A 19,245-nucleotide genomic window follows, 5' to 3' on the forward strand; every position below is an offset into this window, starting at 1 on the left:
AATATGCTAATGAGCCACTGTGTCAATTAAAAATCAAAAGTGGTAGGCATTTCCGGTGAAATAGGAAGTGACCGAAAACAATAGAATACGTCAATCAATCCTAATTTATGTCATATACTAACATACCAAATCTCGTTTTTTTTATCTAAAAAAATAAAAAAGTTATAGGGGTGAGCCACTTTTGAAACGCACCCAGTATATTCTTGTTTGCGTACGCCTCTGACTCCTAGTCTCTTCTATCATCTTCCTAGCTAATGAACAACCGAAATTATTACAAAAAAACAAGTACATTCATCTACCGCATGTATTTGTCTACGGCAGACCATCCTAATCGAACAGATAAAGAATAAATTCAATCAATTTCTTTTCTCAAATAGGTTTAACCATATAAAGTGCACTTTTTTATCTCCCATAGCGTTCCAGTTACTATTTTTGGCTGCTAGACTGAAGACCTTAACAGTCTAATTTAGTCTATTAATAGTTTAGATAAAAATTCGTCGAAAATACATCAAAAATATAAATAAAAAGTTACGTTATGTTATGGGAGTAAATGAATTTAAATCTAGAAAAATAATTAGGATAGTTATAGAACAAGGTAAGTGTAATCTCTTTATTACAAACTACTGTGAATAATTACAGTTTTTTAACCCTATTTTGTGGAGAACTCCCCTTTAAATAAGGTCATTTTTCACTTAATTTATTCTTTACAAAAGAGTGTTAGTGGACACTGACGAATTCGTCCATTAAAAGTAAAAAAACTTTTCGACTATAAATACGAATAAGCTTTTGGCGAAAACTTGATTTTTTTATATAACTTGCCTTAAAAGATCTAAAAACGAATTGGAAAAGATTTTTTTCACCCCGAGAAGGGGGTGAAAAGCTCAAGCAACTTCGTGCATTTGTTATTTATCAATATAACTTATGTACAAATAAAAAAAATATTGCAAAGGAATAAATAAAACACAACATAAATAAAACGAAAATATTTTTTTAATTATAACACTTACTGAATTTTATACCTTTAATTTTTTTAAAAGAGTATCTTTTGACATTATCTCTCTGAAGTAAAATAAAAACACTAAATCACCACAATACACCAAAACACTTTTACTTTTACACTGGACGCGCGTTTCGCTAACCATGTTAGCATCATCAGCAGATGATTATAAACTGTTTTATCATCACATCAGTTTATAATCATCTGCTGATGATGCTAACATGGTTAGCGAAACGCGCGTCCAGTGTAAAAGTAAAAGTGTTTTGGTGTATTGTGGTGATTTAGTGTTTTTATTTTGCTGTGTAACACCAAAGGTTCCAACCTTCAACTGTAATCGCTCTGAAGTACTAAATTTTATTACATATTTACCTATTTTGTGATGTTATTTTATAGATTCTCCAGTTTTTCGTACCAGTGGCGGATACAGGGGGAGGGCCCGGGCCCCCCCTAAAGTCTATGAATTGTGTAAAATATTAGGCTTTTGGGTTAAAAATGGCGCCCTAAAAAGCATATTCTACATTGCTTTTCATTTTGGCCCCCCCTAAAATAAATTCCTATATCCGCCGCTGTTTGGTACCATAGACGAGATGATTTACAAACTTTATTTGTGGCTGATACAACTCTCTGGCAAACTGTGTCTCTGGCGGTCTCTGGGTACGAGATATTAACTCTAAACTATGGTCTGGGTCAACACTTAATTTTCCCTCAAGTTTTCCTCCACTTAATTTAAAGAAAAACGCGAAACATGCGTAATAACACAGTCCAAAATGCAGAATGCAGAACATTTATCATTTATATTTGACATAATTTGACACAAAATTATAACCTATAATTAATCAACAATCCTTGATAATCTTTGAATAAGAAGACTAAGGAAGGAGCATAATGCTATCCATGTATTCATGCATGGTGGGCGGAAAAGCCACCATAAAAGCTCTCTAGGGTGGGGATCCTTGACAGTTCTGTTTGACGATTCATTTGACACATTTGAATTTCATTTGAAATTTTGTGGATTTGTCAGTCTTTACGGAGCTTATTTTATGTTATTTATTATTTATTCTACTACTGATAGTTGTATAAAGGTAGTAAATCTAGATGGAAATTGTGGCAGAACTTAAATTAACAGTGACACTATCGCGATTTATCGAAAAAGACTCTAAAATAGTTGGTTGTGTAGCGTGCGGTAGATTTCGGCAAAAATTGAGTGAAATAATGGAACAACTTTTCGCTAGTAAGTGATTATATAATATACATACGTGTACTAAACCGATCATTTATGAAATTCACTTAAATTAACTAAATTATAGATTTTTCTTGCATTTTAGCTTTTATTTATTACTTGTCAAAGATTAGATGTCAAAGAATTTAGATACGTTAATTTGACTTACCTGCTTCAGTAGCGTATCGATGTTTGTGTTAATAAATACTTATTATAACTTATCTATTTTTATTAGAATTATATATTTTTATAACAATTTTAATAACTACCAACATTTACTCACAACATAAAATAAAACAACAAATTATTGAGTCTACCCCACGTCTACGCTACATCATAGTTTTACATTTTTTAAATAAAATTAGAACGACACTGATAAACCGGAATTTAAGTCGGCCATATTTGAGGCCCATCGCGGTGTACCTAAGATTTTTGATATGCTCCTTCCTTAGTCTTCTTATTCAAAGTTGATAATTAATTATTGAAATACATGGATTGTGTGTGTGTGTGTGGAATGGACTTTTCATCTGCTTTTTTTTCTGTCATCGTCTGTCAAAATCTTACCTGAGAAAAAAAACAGACTTTAAGAGAGAAATTGTGGCTAAAAATAAAACGTTTATTGTTTTATAAAGCTCCGCGCGCACTGAATAGGTATCGGCGAGAGCGAACGGCGCGAGCGGCACGACCGGTCGGAAAGTCGATTGTAGTCGCGCACTGGAGTCGCACGATCGACGGTCGAGAGTACGTCACCAGCATAAATTTGAGCATAGACGAGAAGAAGTTTATTCAAATTTAGTCAAATTCATTCGGCATTTCAAAAAATTATAAAGTATTATTTCTATTTATATTTTTATGCAACTTTTTATATTTTATGCTTTATGATGGAAATTGATATTATTTAGATCTTAACCAAACACACATTAATATACCGTATGATCGAATAAAAACGGCGTCAGCGATGGCTATGAAATGAAGATCGCTGTCATTTTATATGTAAAATTATATGGAAAATGTCATCGATCGTCATTTCTAAGCCAACTGGACGCCGTTTTTTTTCGATCATACGGTATTTAGATCTTAACAAACCACATAAAATTAGTGAAATAGAGTGGAAGATGGGGATAAAATATACTACATGAATCTTAGCTTGACCTGTTTTAACAAATTTGGTATAACTCAAAAGGGTTTAATTTGTTCTTTAAAAACAAAGCTAGATATGAAAAATAGTCAAATAAAACTTCTATTTTTAGTTTTTTAATCTAAATAAGGGTCATTACAAACATTTATATATAGCTTCTATTTTAAGTTTTTAAAATCTTTGTTTTAAGTCAGTAGTAAATAAAACGAAACTTGTGTTTTATTTTGTTTAATGATTGACGTTTGACCAATTTTAATTCGGTCTTCTTTGAGAATCTATAATATACGTATAAATAATTTTCTACGTTTGTGGTAAGAAAAAATTATATATTAAACACATTGTTAGTGATAAAATTGTATTGTATATTATAGATTCTAAAGAAGACCGAATTAAAATAAGTCGAAACGTCAATCATTAAACAAAATGTAAACACAAGTTTCGTTTTATTCACTACTGACTTAAAACCAAGATTTTAAAAACTTAAAATACAATAAAAAAGTCAAAGAAAATTGAAAAAGAAAAATATAAATAGTTTTTATAGTACCGTATTATCGAAAAGGAACGGCATCAGCAATGACCATGAAATGAAGGTCGGTGCCATTTTATATGTAAATTTATATAGGAAATGTCATCAATCGTCATTTCCCATCCAACTGGACGCCGTTTTTTTCTATCATACGGTAGATATATGTACAAATATTTTATTCAAACATAAATATTATTTTCTCTATTTGTACCTTTTACGGAGCGATCAACATAGTAACATAGGATGACTATTTATCAGCTGTTATTACTAACGTCAAAACAAATCAAAAATTAAATAATATGACAAGTTTTTTGACGATATTTAAATTCGATTTTCAAAATAATGTGAGATAATCAAAACGAGATGAGAAATAAATGGGTTTAATCGGAATGTTTTCTGAGTCAGTTATTGAATAAGTGTAGTAAGCAATATAGGTTACGTGCTTGTAAGAAATTTTTATAAAAAAAACGCATATTAAGTATGATATGGTCTCGTACACTTTCGATTAATAATTCATCGGACATGTTTAATGTAAAACCGCTCCACTGAAAACAGTCGCTCGGCGTAGACTATTCGCCCCCTCCCATGCATTCTCTGATTTCGCCTGATGGCGCGAGTACCGCCGATAGCTCGAAGCGCACCGAGCGCATCGATCTAATGCGGTGCGCGGGCTTAAGCTGGGCGCGCACTGCATCGGATCGGACCGACCAGCAAAAGCGCCTGCGACCATCGTACATATAGACGGCGCCGGCGTCCACTAAAACATTTCGGCCTGTAGAGGCCAGATTCCTACCTCTACCTATCTACGATAGTCGAGTCACCGCCTTCGCCGTTTCTCGCCGGACTGGTACCTTTCACCTTTACATTTATTTCAATGTGAACTGAAAATTACGTGTCGCTCGCTCTCGCCGGTACCTATTCAGTGCGCGCGGAGCTTATGCTGATTATTCGGCTTTCTTTTGCTAGGATTATTGACGAAATTATTGTTGCATTAAGGCGGGTTCTCACTTGTCAGTTTCGCTGACGCAGTCTGACTGATTCAGTGATACTGAACAAATAATGAACGTCAGAACACATTTTCATGTTAAATGATCAGTAAATTCGTACTTTCAGTTAAAGTGAAAACCAGTTCTACTTTTTTCATTTTTGACTGATCATTATCGAATAATGAATAGAAACTGAAGCGTGAGAACTACATTTTCGTGATTTGTTCAGTTTACAAGTTAAAGTTAATTAATTATTTTAATATATATCTCCAAAAAATCCTTTATGAGTATTTCTGCCACTGCACTGCAAGAAAATCTACAAAATAAAATAGTTATTTTTTGTAAACACTTCTGCGTTAAACCTAAACGGACACTGCTTGTCAGAAGTTATGTTTACAGTTATACAAATTGCCTTAACAAAGAAAAAAATGCTTAACGTTTCCGAAAGTCTATCGTCGGAAGCAAAAAAAATTCAAAGAATAAAGAAAAAAAAACTATTTAAAATATTTAAATTCAAACTATTATGAGAACATGCTTTTTTTTTGAAAGCAGATACGTCTTCAAGAAACCGTTGACGTTCTGTTAAAATAGAACGTCAATGGTTTCTTGTAGACGTATATCTGCTTTAAAAAAACGTTTTCTTCTTCTTTCTGCTTCACCAGAATATTCTGTAATTCATTTGCTAATTGTAAACAAACTTTGCGAACACCTGGTTTCAATTTTGTTTTAACCATTTTCATGTCTGCGAAATCACCACGTTAAAATGTTTGGACCAACTGAATACTGAATGTAGCAAAACATGAAACGTGTGAATACAATCGTTGATTTTTATTTTTCATTGATAATGAATCAGTCAGACTGCGTCAGCGAAACTGACAAGTGAGAACCCGCCTTTACTGTCAAAATCTTTCCTGGCTCTTTGGACAGATTCTGGCTTGTACTAATTGTATACAAAATGGGTCTTATTAAAAAAAAGTCTTAAAGCTAATTAAGACTTACTTTATTTAATTTAAACAAAGATAAATTTAAAATAGTGGGACCAGTTAGAAAGCGTCCATATAAACAACGAAAATAAGTCAAGTACGCGAGGAAAATAACTGTAATGCAACCGAACGACATACAGAAAAGCAGAAAGGAATTTCCCACGGAGGGAAATTCGATATAACCGGCGGAAAATTGCAACACAATGCCACTGACACCCGATACCTATTCACAGATTCCTCACCATAACCATTAGTAATGCATTTTACGGGAAACGACGGTTATAAATCATCCTATATACCCTTAAAATTTCCCTAAATTAGAGATGTACAATAAGATCGAGTTTTCATACACCATCATCATCATTTTCACAATTCATCTGTTGATTTTTGGTAGTAGAGATCTCGAACTGTGTATTAGGTGTCCCAAATATATAGTATATAATATAGTCTAAATATGTATATACAGTGTGACCCACTCAAGACCGGGCACCCTCCATAAAATCTGTGTTTATAGTCCGATTTTAATGATTTTTTTTTCAAATATAAAGTTTCAAAAAATGTACTTTAGGGCTCAATGTCATGTTATTTCGCAAAAAACAAGGCCTACTTAATAAAGTTTTTGTGGTGAAAAATTTACAAAATCATATTAGCGATTTTTCTTCAAAAAATTTGAGTACACCCCTACATTCGGCATCCCCCAAAACAGTTCTGTACCAAATTTCGTTTAAAAATATTAATTATTAATAATTCTGCAGTTAAATTAAATAATTCCCTATTTTTGCCAATTTAACGATGAGTTATCAGTAACCCTTGAAAAACAATCCACGACAACGAGTTTTATTACAAACAATGATAAAATACTACAAGCAACACAATAACCGAATAATAAGTTAAACATATTCAAATAATTCTAGTTGCTTCTACCAGCCCTCCATTCAGTTCAATACATTTGTCGCATCTTTTTCTTAGATTAACAGTTACATTCCTAAGCTGCTGTGGTGTAATATTTGCAGAAGCCTCTGTAATTCTAATACGTAATTCATCTACAGATTGAGGTCTAGACTTGTAAACTTGTTGCTTTAAGAAACCCCAAAGAAAGAAATCAAGGGGTGTTAGGTCCGGGGATCTCGGTGGCCACTCAATTAGCGGGCTATTTCGACCTATCCACTTATTTTCAAAATTTTCATTTAACCATTCCCTGACAACTGCCGCGTTATGCACAGGTGATCCGTCCAATTGAAATTTTAAATTCAAACGGGTTTGGCGTGGTAAATTATGTATTGCATCCAAAAAGTAATTAATCAGAAAATTCAAAAACGTTGGACTATTCAAATTTCTCTCAAAAAAATATGGACCAATGATTCTATCATCAAGTATGACACACCACACATTTAATTTCTGAGAATACTGTCTTCTTGTATTGATCACCCATTCAAGGTTTTCGACTGCCCAGAATCGCGAATTTTGAGAGGATACTACTCCGTTTGTACTAAATGTTGCCTCATCACTAAATAAAATTTCTTTTAAGAAATTTCTATTATTTAAATACTCTGCTTGAGCCCATAAGCAGAATTCTAATCGTCTAACATCATCTCCGTTTTCCAAAGTGTGTAAAATCTTTGGTTTAAAGGGTTTAACTTTATTAGTTCGCAAACATCTCCTAATATTTTCCCTTGGTATATCCAAATCAACACTGGCGCCTCTAATGCTTGCACGAGGATTGTTACGAAAATATTCTAATATTTCCTCATTCCGCCTTTGACACACAACCAGTTTCATTAAAAACTCTATTTATTCGTTGAACCGTGCTTCTACTTACTGCAGGTCTGTCGGGATGTCTGTTGTTAAATTCTCTGGCAGCTTCTCCTGCTTGAAGATAGTTATCACCCACTAAACGAATAATTTCAATTTTATCCATAATATTTAATTGTTCCATAATGCAAATAATATTTCTTGATACAACACTTTTCTGCGTGCTATTAAATTAATATTCAATTCTACGCTGCAAGAATTGACAGCTAATAAAACCCATTGTTGTGGATAGTTTTTTTCAAGGGTTACGTGATAACTCATCGTTAAATTGGCAAAAATAGGGAATTATTTAATTTAACTGCAGAATTATTAATAATTAATATTTTTAAACGAAATTTGGTACAGAACTGTTTTGGGGATGCCGAATGTAGGGGTGTACTCAAATTTTTGAAAAAAAATCGCTAATATGATTTTGCAAATTTTTCACCACAAAAACTTTATTAAGTAGGCCTTGTTTTTTGTGAAATAACATGACATTGAGCCCTAAAGTACATTTTTTGAAACTTTATATTTGAAAAAAAAATCATCAAAATCGGACTATAAACACAGATTTTATGGAGGGTGCCCGGTCTTGAGTGGGTCACACTGTATATAATATATAATATTAGTCTAAATATTTTTCGATACCGTTTGATAGAGAGTTATCCCGTGGTCTAAAAGGAATTTTTAAGAATGTCAATTAAAAACTTGTGTATAGTGCTAATAATAAATTACAACAATTATTAGGTAATCCAAAGGATAAAACACCTCCACTGGAAAGGTCGGGTATTTATGAAATTTCTTGTAAAGATTTTAATCAGAAATATATTGGGCAAACTAGGAGATCAATATTAACTAGATTTAAAGAACAGTTAGCTCAGATAAGATACGGTAGACCTGATAAATCTTGCGTTGCCGAACATATTGTTGATAAAGAACATTGTATAGATATTAATAATTTAAAATTAATTAAACAAGTCTCAAATTACAGGCAATTAGATGCATATGAAAGCATCAGAATTAATCAATGTAAAGATAGTATGAACAGAGTCAACGGTCCAATTCCTTCAAGTTCTTTGTTCCTACTAACTCTAGTGGCGGAAATGTAACTGTTACGCTCAGTGGGCTCTGACTCGGTTGGCTAGATTTTGCCACGCCCACTCGGTGCTCACTGGGCGAGTATATAAACGCTCAACTTGTAGATTGTACTTTAGTTTATAATCATCTGCTGATGATGCTAACATGGTTAGCGAAACGCGCGTCCAGTGTAAAAGTAAAAGTGTTTTGGTGTATTGCGGTGATTTAGTGTCAATTAGGACTATGTCATCAACAAATTTTTTAATTCTTTTTTGGTTCAGTCTAGTTGACGGAAGATTTCTTCTAGTGTCGCTCTAAACAGCTTTGGGGATATACACCTTGTATACAAAATAGCATTTTCTTTAAATGTTTCCGTTGTCTGTAAGATCATAAACTAAGATTTTTTTTCTTTCAAAGAATTTTCTCTATAAATCAACATATTTAATTTAATCTATAAGGTTCTGATCTTTTTTTATAACACAATATCGAATATCATACGAAGATAATAGTACATCCCTACACTAAGTATACAAGGGATGCCTTACTAACAGTATTATTATCAATTAGTTATGCATTTTAACGAAAAATCAAGGCTATAAATTACCTTAAAACCCTCAGTATATCCTCACAACTCTTCTGAATCTCTGAAAAACAGTTTGGTAAAAGTAGAATTATCTTTTTCAGCCAGGTATGGACATATATTTCCCTTTAATGTTGATTATTCTTGGTATGATGTATAATTCTGCAATGGACGTTTCACTGGAAAGGACTATGGATGAGAAATTGGTTCTGTGTGGGGAAACTTTAACTTCTCTATTCTCAGCGCTTTGTATTGAAAGCTACAGCCCATACCAACGTAAGTATTAAACACTTTTTTAGTTTAAAGTTTATATAGGCTCATAAAAAGGCAAATAAAATAAAAGTATACAGGGTATCCAATTTAAAAAAAAAAGTTTGGGTCTTATTTCAAAAATGACAGATCCCAGCTAAAAACTGATTATGCTACTGGATTCTACGTGAAAAACTCTACAGGACACAGTTTTCGCCTTTTCGATAAGTTTTAAGATAACCAAGATACAGAGGGGGTCGAAAAATGCAACAATGTGCGAGGTGTGAAAATCGTATCTTGGTACCTCCATTCATAAACTAGAAACCCTACAAAACACACAAAAATGAGACAGCCTGTACATTCAAAAGATAATAAGATTTTCTGTATTAGCTCCAATTGGAAGGTATTTTGTTTTTTCTGTATTTACTGTGAGACCCCATTTAGCATATTCTTCAATTATTTTCCGCACCGTATATTCCATGTCATCTTTGTCGTTTGCAATTATGGCCTGGTCGTCTGCAAATTGCAAGGTGTATAGGCATATGTCATTTAGTGCTATACCCATTCCGTTACATTTTCTTTTCCATAGATGTAAGGCCTTGGCAATATAAATTTTAAATAGTGTTGGTGATATACAGCAACCCTATGGGAGCCCTTTAGTGATAGAAATTTCCTCTGAGAGACCGTTGACCGTTTTTATTTGTGATTTTCCTCCATGGTAAAGATTTTGTACAGCTTTTATCAGAGCTGCGTTAATTCTTGATTCGTGCAATACTTCCTATAATTTTATTATTGGCACTGTATCATATGCTTTTTGTAGATCGATGAATGTTATATGAACTTCCTGGTTCATTGCAGATTTCTTCTCGATGATCTGTTTCAATGCAAAGATATTATCTGTACATGATCTTCCGCTTCTGAAACCGTATTACAATATTTTTCTACTCGTAATAAATTCTTTGAAATAATAATTTCTGAATATTTTTTAAAACGTACCTCACCATGGAAAAAAATATTCTTTTATACACGACGATAAAATTGCATTATCGTCTCCCGCAATCAATTCACTCGCGATTTCATTTCACCATTTTATCGTCTTGTATAAAAAATAACTATTATTTATTTTTAATACATTTTCGTATGATTATAGATCCGTATAGTAGAAGAAAAAGGGCCATAGCCCAAGAATGTTGTGTTGAACCCTGCACCACAAATGAGCTGCTCTCGAATTATTGCAAAGTCCAAAACGAGTATGTAGCGCGAAATATTTTTATCCCCGGAACGCTCTGTATATATTTATTCCTATTTTTTGTTACAGGACTGCTGTCGAAATGTTTCGTCAAGGTCACGCCACAGATCTGTTCCAATTTTACCTCAGAAGAAAATCGTTCAAGAGATTCAAACATAAAAGGCCGAGAAGATCATGCAAATCACCTAGAAAAGTAAAATTATGATTTATTATTATTATTATAACCGGTGATCGAAAAAAAAACGGCGTCAAAGACGGCTGGGAAATGACGATTATAATTTTGGCGAGGTTTGAGTAGCAAAACAAGCGTTCGGCGTTTAACGTTTTATGTAAAACTAGCTAGGTATTTTGACACAAATGCAGAAGAAAATTAAAGATAAAGGATTATTTCTTCTTTATTTTTAAGATTTTGATGGTCAAACATCAACGAAATATTCCGTATGTTTGGACTAAATTTTCTCGAAAATAGAGACATAATTTAAAATTCCGTTACAATACGCAAATAGATTGAAATTTTGTGATTACAGTGATATATAATTTATTTGGTTTTGTAACAAATTACTCGCTATTTTATGGCAAATGCTGAAGCTCTGCAAACCTTAATCAAGCCTTAATCCAAGCACGTGTGTTTGGAATTTTGGGTGTGGTTTAATAAAAGCTCCGCGCGCACTGAATAGGTATCGGCGAGAGCGAGCGACACGTAATTTTCAGTTTACGTTGAAATAAATGTAAGCCCGCGCGCCGCATTAGATCGGTGCGCTCGGTGCGCTTCGAGCTATCGGCGGTACTCGCGCCATCAGGCGAAATCAGAGAATGCATGGGAAAGGGCGAATAGTCGCCGAGCGACTGTTTTTAGTGGAGCGGTTTTACATTAAACATGTCCGATGAATTATTAATCGAAAGTGTACGAGACTATATCATACTTAATATGCGGTTTTTTATAAAAATTTCGTACAAGCACGTAACCTATATTGTTTACTACACTTATTCAATAACTGACTTAGAAAACCTTCCGATTAAACCCATTTATTTCTCATCTCGTTTTGATTATCTCACATTATTTTGAAAATCGCATTTAAATATCGTCAAAAAACTTATCATATTATTTAATTTTTGGTTTGTTTTGACGTTAGTAATAACAGCTGATAAATAGTCATCCTATGTTACTATGTTGATCGCTCCGTAAAAGGTACAAATAGAGAAAATAATATTTATGTTTGAATAAAATATTTGTACATAAGTATATCTACCGTATGAGAGAAAAAAACGGCGTCCAGTTGAATGGGAAATGACGATTGATGACATTTCCTATATAAATTTACATATAAAATGGCACCGACCTTCATTTCATGGTCGTCGCTGATGCCGTTCCTTTTCGATAATACGGTACTATAAAAACTATTGATATTTTTACTTTTTTCAATTTTCTTTGACTTTTTTATTATATTTTAAGTTTTTAAAATCTTGGTTTTAAGTCAGTAGTGAATAAAACGAAACTTGTGTTTACATTTTGTTTAATGATTGACGTTTCGACTAATTCTAATTCGGTCTTCTTTAGAATCTATAATATACAATACAATTTTATCACTAACAATGTGTTTAATATATAATTTTTTCTTACCACAAACGTAGAAAATTATTTATACGTATATTATAGATTCTGAAGAAGACCGAATTAAAATTGGTCGAAACGTCAATCATTAAACAAAATGTAAATACAAGTTTCGTTTTATTTACTACTGACTTAAAACAAAGATTTTAAAAACTTAAAATAAAAGCTATATATAAATGTTTGTAATGACATTTATTTAGATTAAAAAACTAAAAATAGAAGTTCTATTTGACTATTTTTCATATCTAGCTTTGTTTTTAAAGAACAAATTAAACCCTTTTGAGTTATACCAAATTTGTTAAAATCGGTCAAGCTAAGAGTCATGTAGTATATTTTATCCCCATCTTGGAACTGTGGAACAGGCATATTAAGAACACTACCAGCAAAGCCATAAAGGCTCTCATGATATGCAGAAGACTGGCCGGAAATAGATGGGGCTGCTCCCCTAACATTTTGCGCTGGATGTATACCATGATAGTAAGACCCATGATTACTTATGGAGCAGTTGCCTGGTATACAAAACTAGAGCAACGGCAAGGCTAAACCTATGCAAAGTCCAGAGACTAGCATGCGTTTGCATCACAGGAGCCATGAGAACCTGTCCAACAGCAGCAATGGAGGTCATTCTAGATCTAACACCACTGCACATTGTCATTGGTAGATATGCCAATGCGACAATGATTAGAATGGTCACTAACGGAATTAGTACTGGGAGAATTGTCAGATCAGGGGCTTGGAACACCCTCATAAAGGAAATACCACTCCTGCAACTCCCAGTGGACGATATGCTAAGAACGTACAACTTTGAGAAACATCTCCATGTAGTATTGAGCAATAAAAAGGATTGGAAGAGCGAAACGCTTGCCCAGCAGTTAAAAGACCATACCATAACTTGGTATACTGATGCTTCCAAAACCAATACGGGAACAGGGATCGGAGTGTTTGGGCCGAGAGCTAAATACTCCGAACCAATCGGCACTTACCCTAGTATCCTACAGGCAGAAATCTACGCTATCGAAAGATGCATACAACTTATCTTAGATAGGAACTATCGGAAACAAGAAATAGCCACCTTGTCTGATAGTCAAGCAGCGTTAAAAGCGATCAACTCAGTATCAATCCATTCGAAATTGGTCAAAGAATGCATAGAGAAGCTGAATAAATTAGGCAAAGAAAACAAAGTCCTCCTACCCTGGGCGCCTGCTCACCAAGGGATAGAAGGCAATGAAAAAGGAAATAATCTAGCTAGGAAAGGAGCGAACACTCCATAACTGGACCAGAACCGTTCTGCTTTCCAAGTGGTAACCAACTCAAGGCGGAACTCAAGAACTTGGAAGATTCCATCCGCAACCTGGAATGGAAATCTTGCAATGGTCTAAGACACTCGAAGAAGAAGTTTCTGAGGGCTTATGATCAAGAAAAATCACAGATCTTCCTGGGTCTGAGTAAGAACAATCTTCGGATTGTCACGGGGTTTTTAACAGGACACTGTCTCCTCAATGAACACCTCAGTAGATTGAAACTAAGAAGAAACGGCGAATGCAGATTCTGTGGGGAAGATGGTGAAACACCAGTACACCTCATCACTGAGTGCGCCGAGACGACAACCATTCGTGCCATGAATTTTGGTACGACTGATATTGGAGATGGAGAACTACCCTCTATAAAACCGTCCCAGATACTGGCTTTTGTCAATGCCCTGGGACTGTATGATGAGTTATGATTCAAGAAAGGGGGACACAATGGATCTGTAAGGTCGAAGTGATTAACCCCCCTCCCACTCATTCTAAATTCTAAAATTCTAATCCCCATCTTCCACTCTATTTCACTAATTTTATGTGGTTTGTTAAGATCTAAATATATTAATGTGTATTTGGTTAAGATCTAAATAATATCAATTTCCATCATAAAGGATAAAATATAAAAATTTGCATATAAATATAAATAGTAATAATATTTTATAATTTTTTGAAATGCCGAATGAATTTGACTAAATTTGAATAAACTTCTCCTCGTCTATGCTCAAATTTATGCTGGTGTCAGATTTCTGAAATATAATATATATTTCCTTCGGCCACACACCCGCTTTACCCGACCTCTGACAGCGACCCGAACAGTCCAGCGTAATAGACTTTTTTATACATTTGAATTTCTGACAAATTTTATCTAACATGTAGCATTTTTATTCGCAAAAAATATTTAGAAATAATTACTTTCTTTTTTTCCAGCACACAAAAGAAGAAAAATACATACTCTCCAGAAACGTACCTCAGTACATCATCGGGTACACTCCATATGAAGAAAATGTTCCTTTATTAGTACCAATTTCTATGAAATAAAAAAGAAAAATTCACTAGAAACAAGAAAAAACAACTAAACACTTAAACCTAATGAGCAGAGTCTTTTTTCTTATCTATCTAAATCTGGTACCAAAAGAACAAAATAATTGACTATTTATACAGGGTGCCATTTAAATAAGTTTTTAATAAGTATTTTAAAATTGAAAATTACAGAAAAAGTTAAATAACTCGGTTATTTTCAATTTATTTTAACAATGTCAAAATAGAAAATATGTTTCTTTTGTCCAGATGTACCAACTTTTATACCATGTATATTAAAAAATATTTTCTGTGGCACTATTAATAAAAATGTAATGCACATTGTGTTGATTGTGTGTATTGTGCCTGTGTGATGTGTCTTATTTTTGTATACAACTTTTCTATAACATGAGCTAATAAACGAGTATGTCGTTTTTCAAAAACGAAAATAGTTTTTGTGATTTAAATATCCCAGTTAACAGCTTTCGAACAAACAATTTCGAAGCTGTGTGCCAAGGAATTCATATTTGACATAGATATTGAGGTGTGGTGGTTTCAATCCTTTGATAAAATTCATTTGATTGAGTTATTCTGAAAACTAATTTCGGAAATTAATTTCGGGAGACTATAATGCAATTTTATCGTCGTGTATAAAACAATATTTTTTTCCACAGCGAGTTACGTTTTAAAAAATATTCAGAAATTATTATTTCAAGGAATTTATTACGAGTAGAAAAAATATTGTGCTGGGTTAGCGTTGGTTTATATTTAATTTGACGAATCTCGAATCGACGAATCAGATAGCTAACTCTTTTTACTTTCGTGAAATAGAAAAGGAAAATAATAAAACAAGTGACAGTTCTTCCTCTTCTTGCAAAAATCAAAACGAAATGTCATAATTGACAAAAGTAAAATGTCATCAGCTTTTGACATTTCTAAATATTAGACCAATGCCGTCTCTAATAGAACAGCCACGGAGCGAGATTTATGACGTCACGCTAGTTAGATACTACGGATTAATAAATATGTTGTAGAATACATGGAAAACGTAATTATTCGTCGTATTTTTGGTTTGTATTTTAAATATGATATAAGGTAAATAATAAAACAAGTGACAGTTCTTCCTCTTCTTGCAAAAATCAAAACGAAATGTCCTAATTGACAAAAGTAAAATGTCATCAGCTTTTGACATTTCTAAATATTAGACCAATGCCGTCTCTAATAGAACAGCCACGGAGCGAGATTTATGACGTCACGCTAGTTAAATAATACGGATTAATAAATATGTTATAGAATACATGGAAAACGTAATTATTCCTCGTATTTTTCGTTTGTATTTTAAATATGATAGTTTACATGAAATATACATAATATACAGTTAATAAATACAATATAATATATACCTATTTATAGTAATTGAACGAACACAAAAAATATTAAAATATATAAAATATATAAATCGATCTTGGATTTCATTCGTAGTTGATTTCTTGATTTGGCAGTACGTCTGTACAGGGTGTCCCATTTTCGTGTGTTTTGCAGGTTTTCTCGTTTATGAGTCGAAATACAAAGATGCGGTTTTCACATTACGCTGTTACTTTTTTATGAAACTAAAGATGCTACATACAGATATGTTCTAGCCCTCTTACTTCCTAAAATACAGGGCGAATCTGAAATTTTTGCATTTTTCGATCCCCTTTGTATCATAACTTATCGAAAAGGTGAAAACGGTCTCCCGTACAGTTTTTCAGGTAGAATGCAGTGACTATTTCTTCGTTGGAATCTGTCTTTTTTTAAATTGACTAAAACTTATATGTTTTTTAAATACGATATTTTGTATATTATTTTATTTTCCTTGTTAACGAGCTTTCTAAAATACTTATTTTCATAAACGGGGTAAAAATGCATTATTTAACTTTATTACATAGTCGGCCGGTTTAAATTAGGTAATCAAAACAATCAACTAATTTATTCGACGTAAAATGTTGGTTATTGGCATGTTATTTAAAAGCAGCACAAGTTCAGTTTCCGTGTAGTTTATCAAAATATCACGATGCAAAGCAAAAATTATCTGGTAAAATTAAGTTAAATAAAATAAGAGCCGTTTAGCAGTTTAGCGGTACCTAAATAAATAAATATAGAGTATATTATAATTTTCGAAAGCTCATAACAATAATATATAGAGTGTCCTGTTTAAAAAAAAGAACATAAGTTTGAGTCATTTTTCGAAATAGACAGCTCCCAACGAAGAACCACTTTCGTCACTGCCATTCTACCTGAAAAACGAGACACGAGCGGTGGATAAGTACTCAATAGGTAGAACAAAACAAAAAATCAGGGTATCCGGTATATACCTGTACATTTAGATGAACAGTCTAATTTTATAAAAGGTATTTCCAACGACCGCATAGTAAATACCCGATATAATACCAGTAATGTCAGGAATACGAGTATATCTAGATATATATTATATATATATATATGTAGATATATATATATATATTGGTATATTTCTATTCCCGGGGTATTATACCGGGTATTTACTATGCGGTCGTCGGAAACTCCTTTTATTAAAATTAGGATGTTCATCTAAATCTACAGGTATATACATATATACCCAGATTTTATTTATCTACAATATACTACATTGGGTACTTACCCACCGCCCATCACTGACCCTTTTCACCTTTTCGATAAGTTATAAGATAATCGAGATACAAAGGTTATCGAAAAATGCAAAAATTTCTACTAATTAAAAAATAAAAAGTAAAAAAGAAATAAGAAATAACTTTGAACTAAGAGGCTAGGATAAATACATATTTATCCTAACCTTCTAGTTCACTTATTTCTTATGTAGCATATATTTAGTTTCATAATAAGTAGAACAATGATGTGAAAAACAGCATCTTTATATCTCGACTCATAAACCAGAAACCCAATAAAACACACACAAATGGGACATCCTGTACATCTAGCAATCGCCAGTCGATATAAAAATAATTCACACACAATAGTCTAAAAAATGGAAGAAAAAAACAATACTGTCTTCATATTTGTGAAAAATGCATGTCCATATTTATGTAATCGTAGCGACAAAAATAAAAAATAGAAATAATGTGCATGATGCCTTTTTACAAAATATCTGAAGAAATGGACATGATTAATGTTTAATTAGTATGTCATATTTTATGGTTTCGATATAAATTACATAATAAACTTTACTCTATTGTTGACTCGCCTTGTACATTCATACTGATATACCTTGTACATGATACTGAAATATTCGGATTTATTAAAAAAAATATATTATTAAAATTCAATTTTTATTTTTGATACGACAAAGAATTGCAGTTTTATAAAATAAAAATTATGCGCCTTTCGGATTTTTGAAAAATTTTAGAGGTTACTAGATATTTCGTATTAAACATGTAGCTGCTATATTAAAAATATTTTGTGGTGTGTTGTTGCCTAACTGACTAATTTCCAAGCATCGAATAGACGAAGGAAGGAAGCGAAGGGACGAAGGAACGCGAGGAAGTAAGGCGAGGAAGGAGCGAAGTGTGAGTATGGGGCTTTTAGTGAATTACCTCCTCATTTTTTGATAAAACGTTTGTTTATCACACACAACTATATTTTTCATCTGTTTTCAACTACTAAATTTTCTTTTGTATAGTACATAATATTTTATTTGAACAAACTAAGGACTTCATTTCAAACACAAAAATGTTTATTAATTCTTAACAATTAATATTTTATAAATTACATAATAGGGTTGTTTATATTAGGAGAGAAATTCTAGTCAACATATTTAGATACGGTAAATTAAGTTTTGTCTGTCCCTATAGTGCTTAAGTATTTTATCTAATCTACACAAGTTTTTTTTTTCTGTGTATGAAAAGGAATACAAACATTTTCAAAAATGGAAGCAATTAAAAAACGTGCGAGGAGAAATAAAGTTTTTAACCTATCCTCGCTGTTAAAGTATCATTTAATCAGCCCTTGCGGATAAAGTACTATTTTATCTACTATTTTTGATAGATATAAAGCAATTTTAGCAGTTGCTATGAAAAAAAAAGTATAAAGTGTAATTGAAACCACTAATTGCAAGGTTCTCGATGAAGCTTTAGATTTGCAAAAATCGCTCGTTTTTTCAATAATCTTTATGTTCTTTAAATCGATTTAAAAGAGAATTATTGTTTTGAATAGAATGATATCTATATGCTAAACAAAAACTGGGCCAACTCGACTCGCTCTGGCAGGTCAAATCCGTGGCCAAAAATGTCCAGGGCATCTCCCCGGCCGCCATAATTCCTCGCATAATAAGTGGAAATTTCTAAAATAGCGCCGAGCCGGACATGCGCATCATAAACCTTCTCCTCAGGTTCCCTGAGCTGCCTGTTGTCTTCCTGCGGGTTTTTCGGGAATTTTTGACTCAGTCAGCAGTCACTGCGAGCTCACCGAGTCAAGTGGTGCTCCTGGATTCGCCACACGTTCCTTTCTTGATTTTTGTAAGTTTTGCG

At 32.9% G+C, this 19,245-nt stretch overlaps 2 protein-coding genes across 2 annotated transcripts in view; both read left to right on the forward strand.

Annotated features, from left to right (window-relative positions):
- The first annotated feature begins 435 nt into the window (after positions 1–435).
- LOC115882045 lies at positions 436–15,140 on the forward strand. Its single transcript, XM_030899868.1, has 5 exons — positions 436–595; positions 9,402–9,573; positions 10,697–10,796; positions 10,865–10,988; positions 14,636–15,140. Exons 2-5 carry the CDS (start codon positions 9,408–9,410, stop codon positions 14,744–14,746), a joined length of 501 nt encoding a protein of 166 aa, XP_030755728.1. The 5' UTR covers positions 436–595; positions 9,402–9,407; the 3' UTR covers positions 14,747–15,140.
- A 3,949-nt stretch (positions 15,141–19,089) lies between these two features.
- Positions 19,090–19,245, forward strand: part of LOC115881969 (troponin T, skeletal muscle-like) — a 36,035-nt gene continuing 35,879 nt past the window's right edge. Inside the window, 1 exon segment of the mRNA XM_030899728.1 lies at positions 19,090–19,233. The gene's annotated coding sequence lies outside the window, so the exon portion shown is untranslated.

Source organism: Sitophilus oryzae, unplaced genomic scaffold, assembly GCF_002938485.1.
Source record: "Sitophilus oryzae breed Bouriz unplaced genomic scaffold, Soryzae_2.0 scaffold_1745_pilon_pilon, whole genome shotgun sequence".
NCBI classification, from domain to species: Eukaryota; Metazoa; Arthropoda; class Insecta; order Coleoptera; family Curculionidae; genus Sitophilus; species Sitophilus oryzae.

Excerpts from the sequence above, each read along its gene's own strand:
- LOC115882045 (XM_030899868.1), top strand. The coding sequence starts at position 9,408 with ATGGACATATATTTCCCTTTAATGTTGATTATTCTTGGTATGATGTAT. Across the intron at positions 10,797-10,864 it reads TATTGCAAAGTCCAAAACGA|GACTGCTGTCGAAATGTTTC; the intron begins GTATGTAGCGCG and ends TTTTTGTTACAG. Across the intron at positions 10,989-14,635 it reads CATGCAAATCACCTAGAAAA|CACACAAAAGAAGAAAAATA; the intron begins GTAAAATTATGA and ends CTTTTTTTCCAG.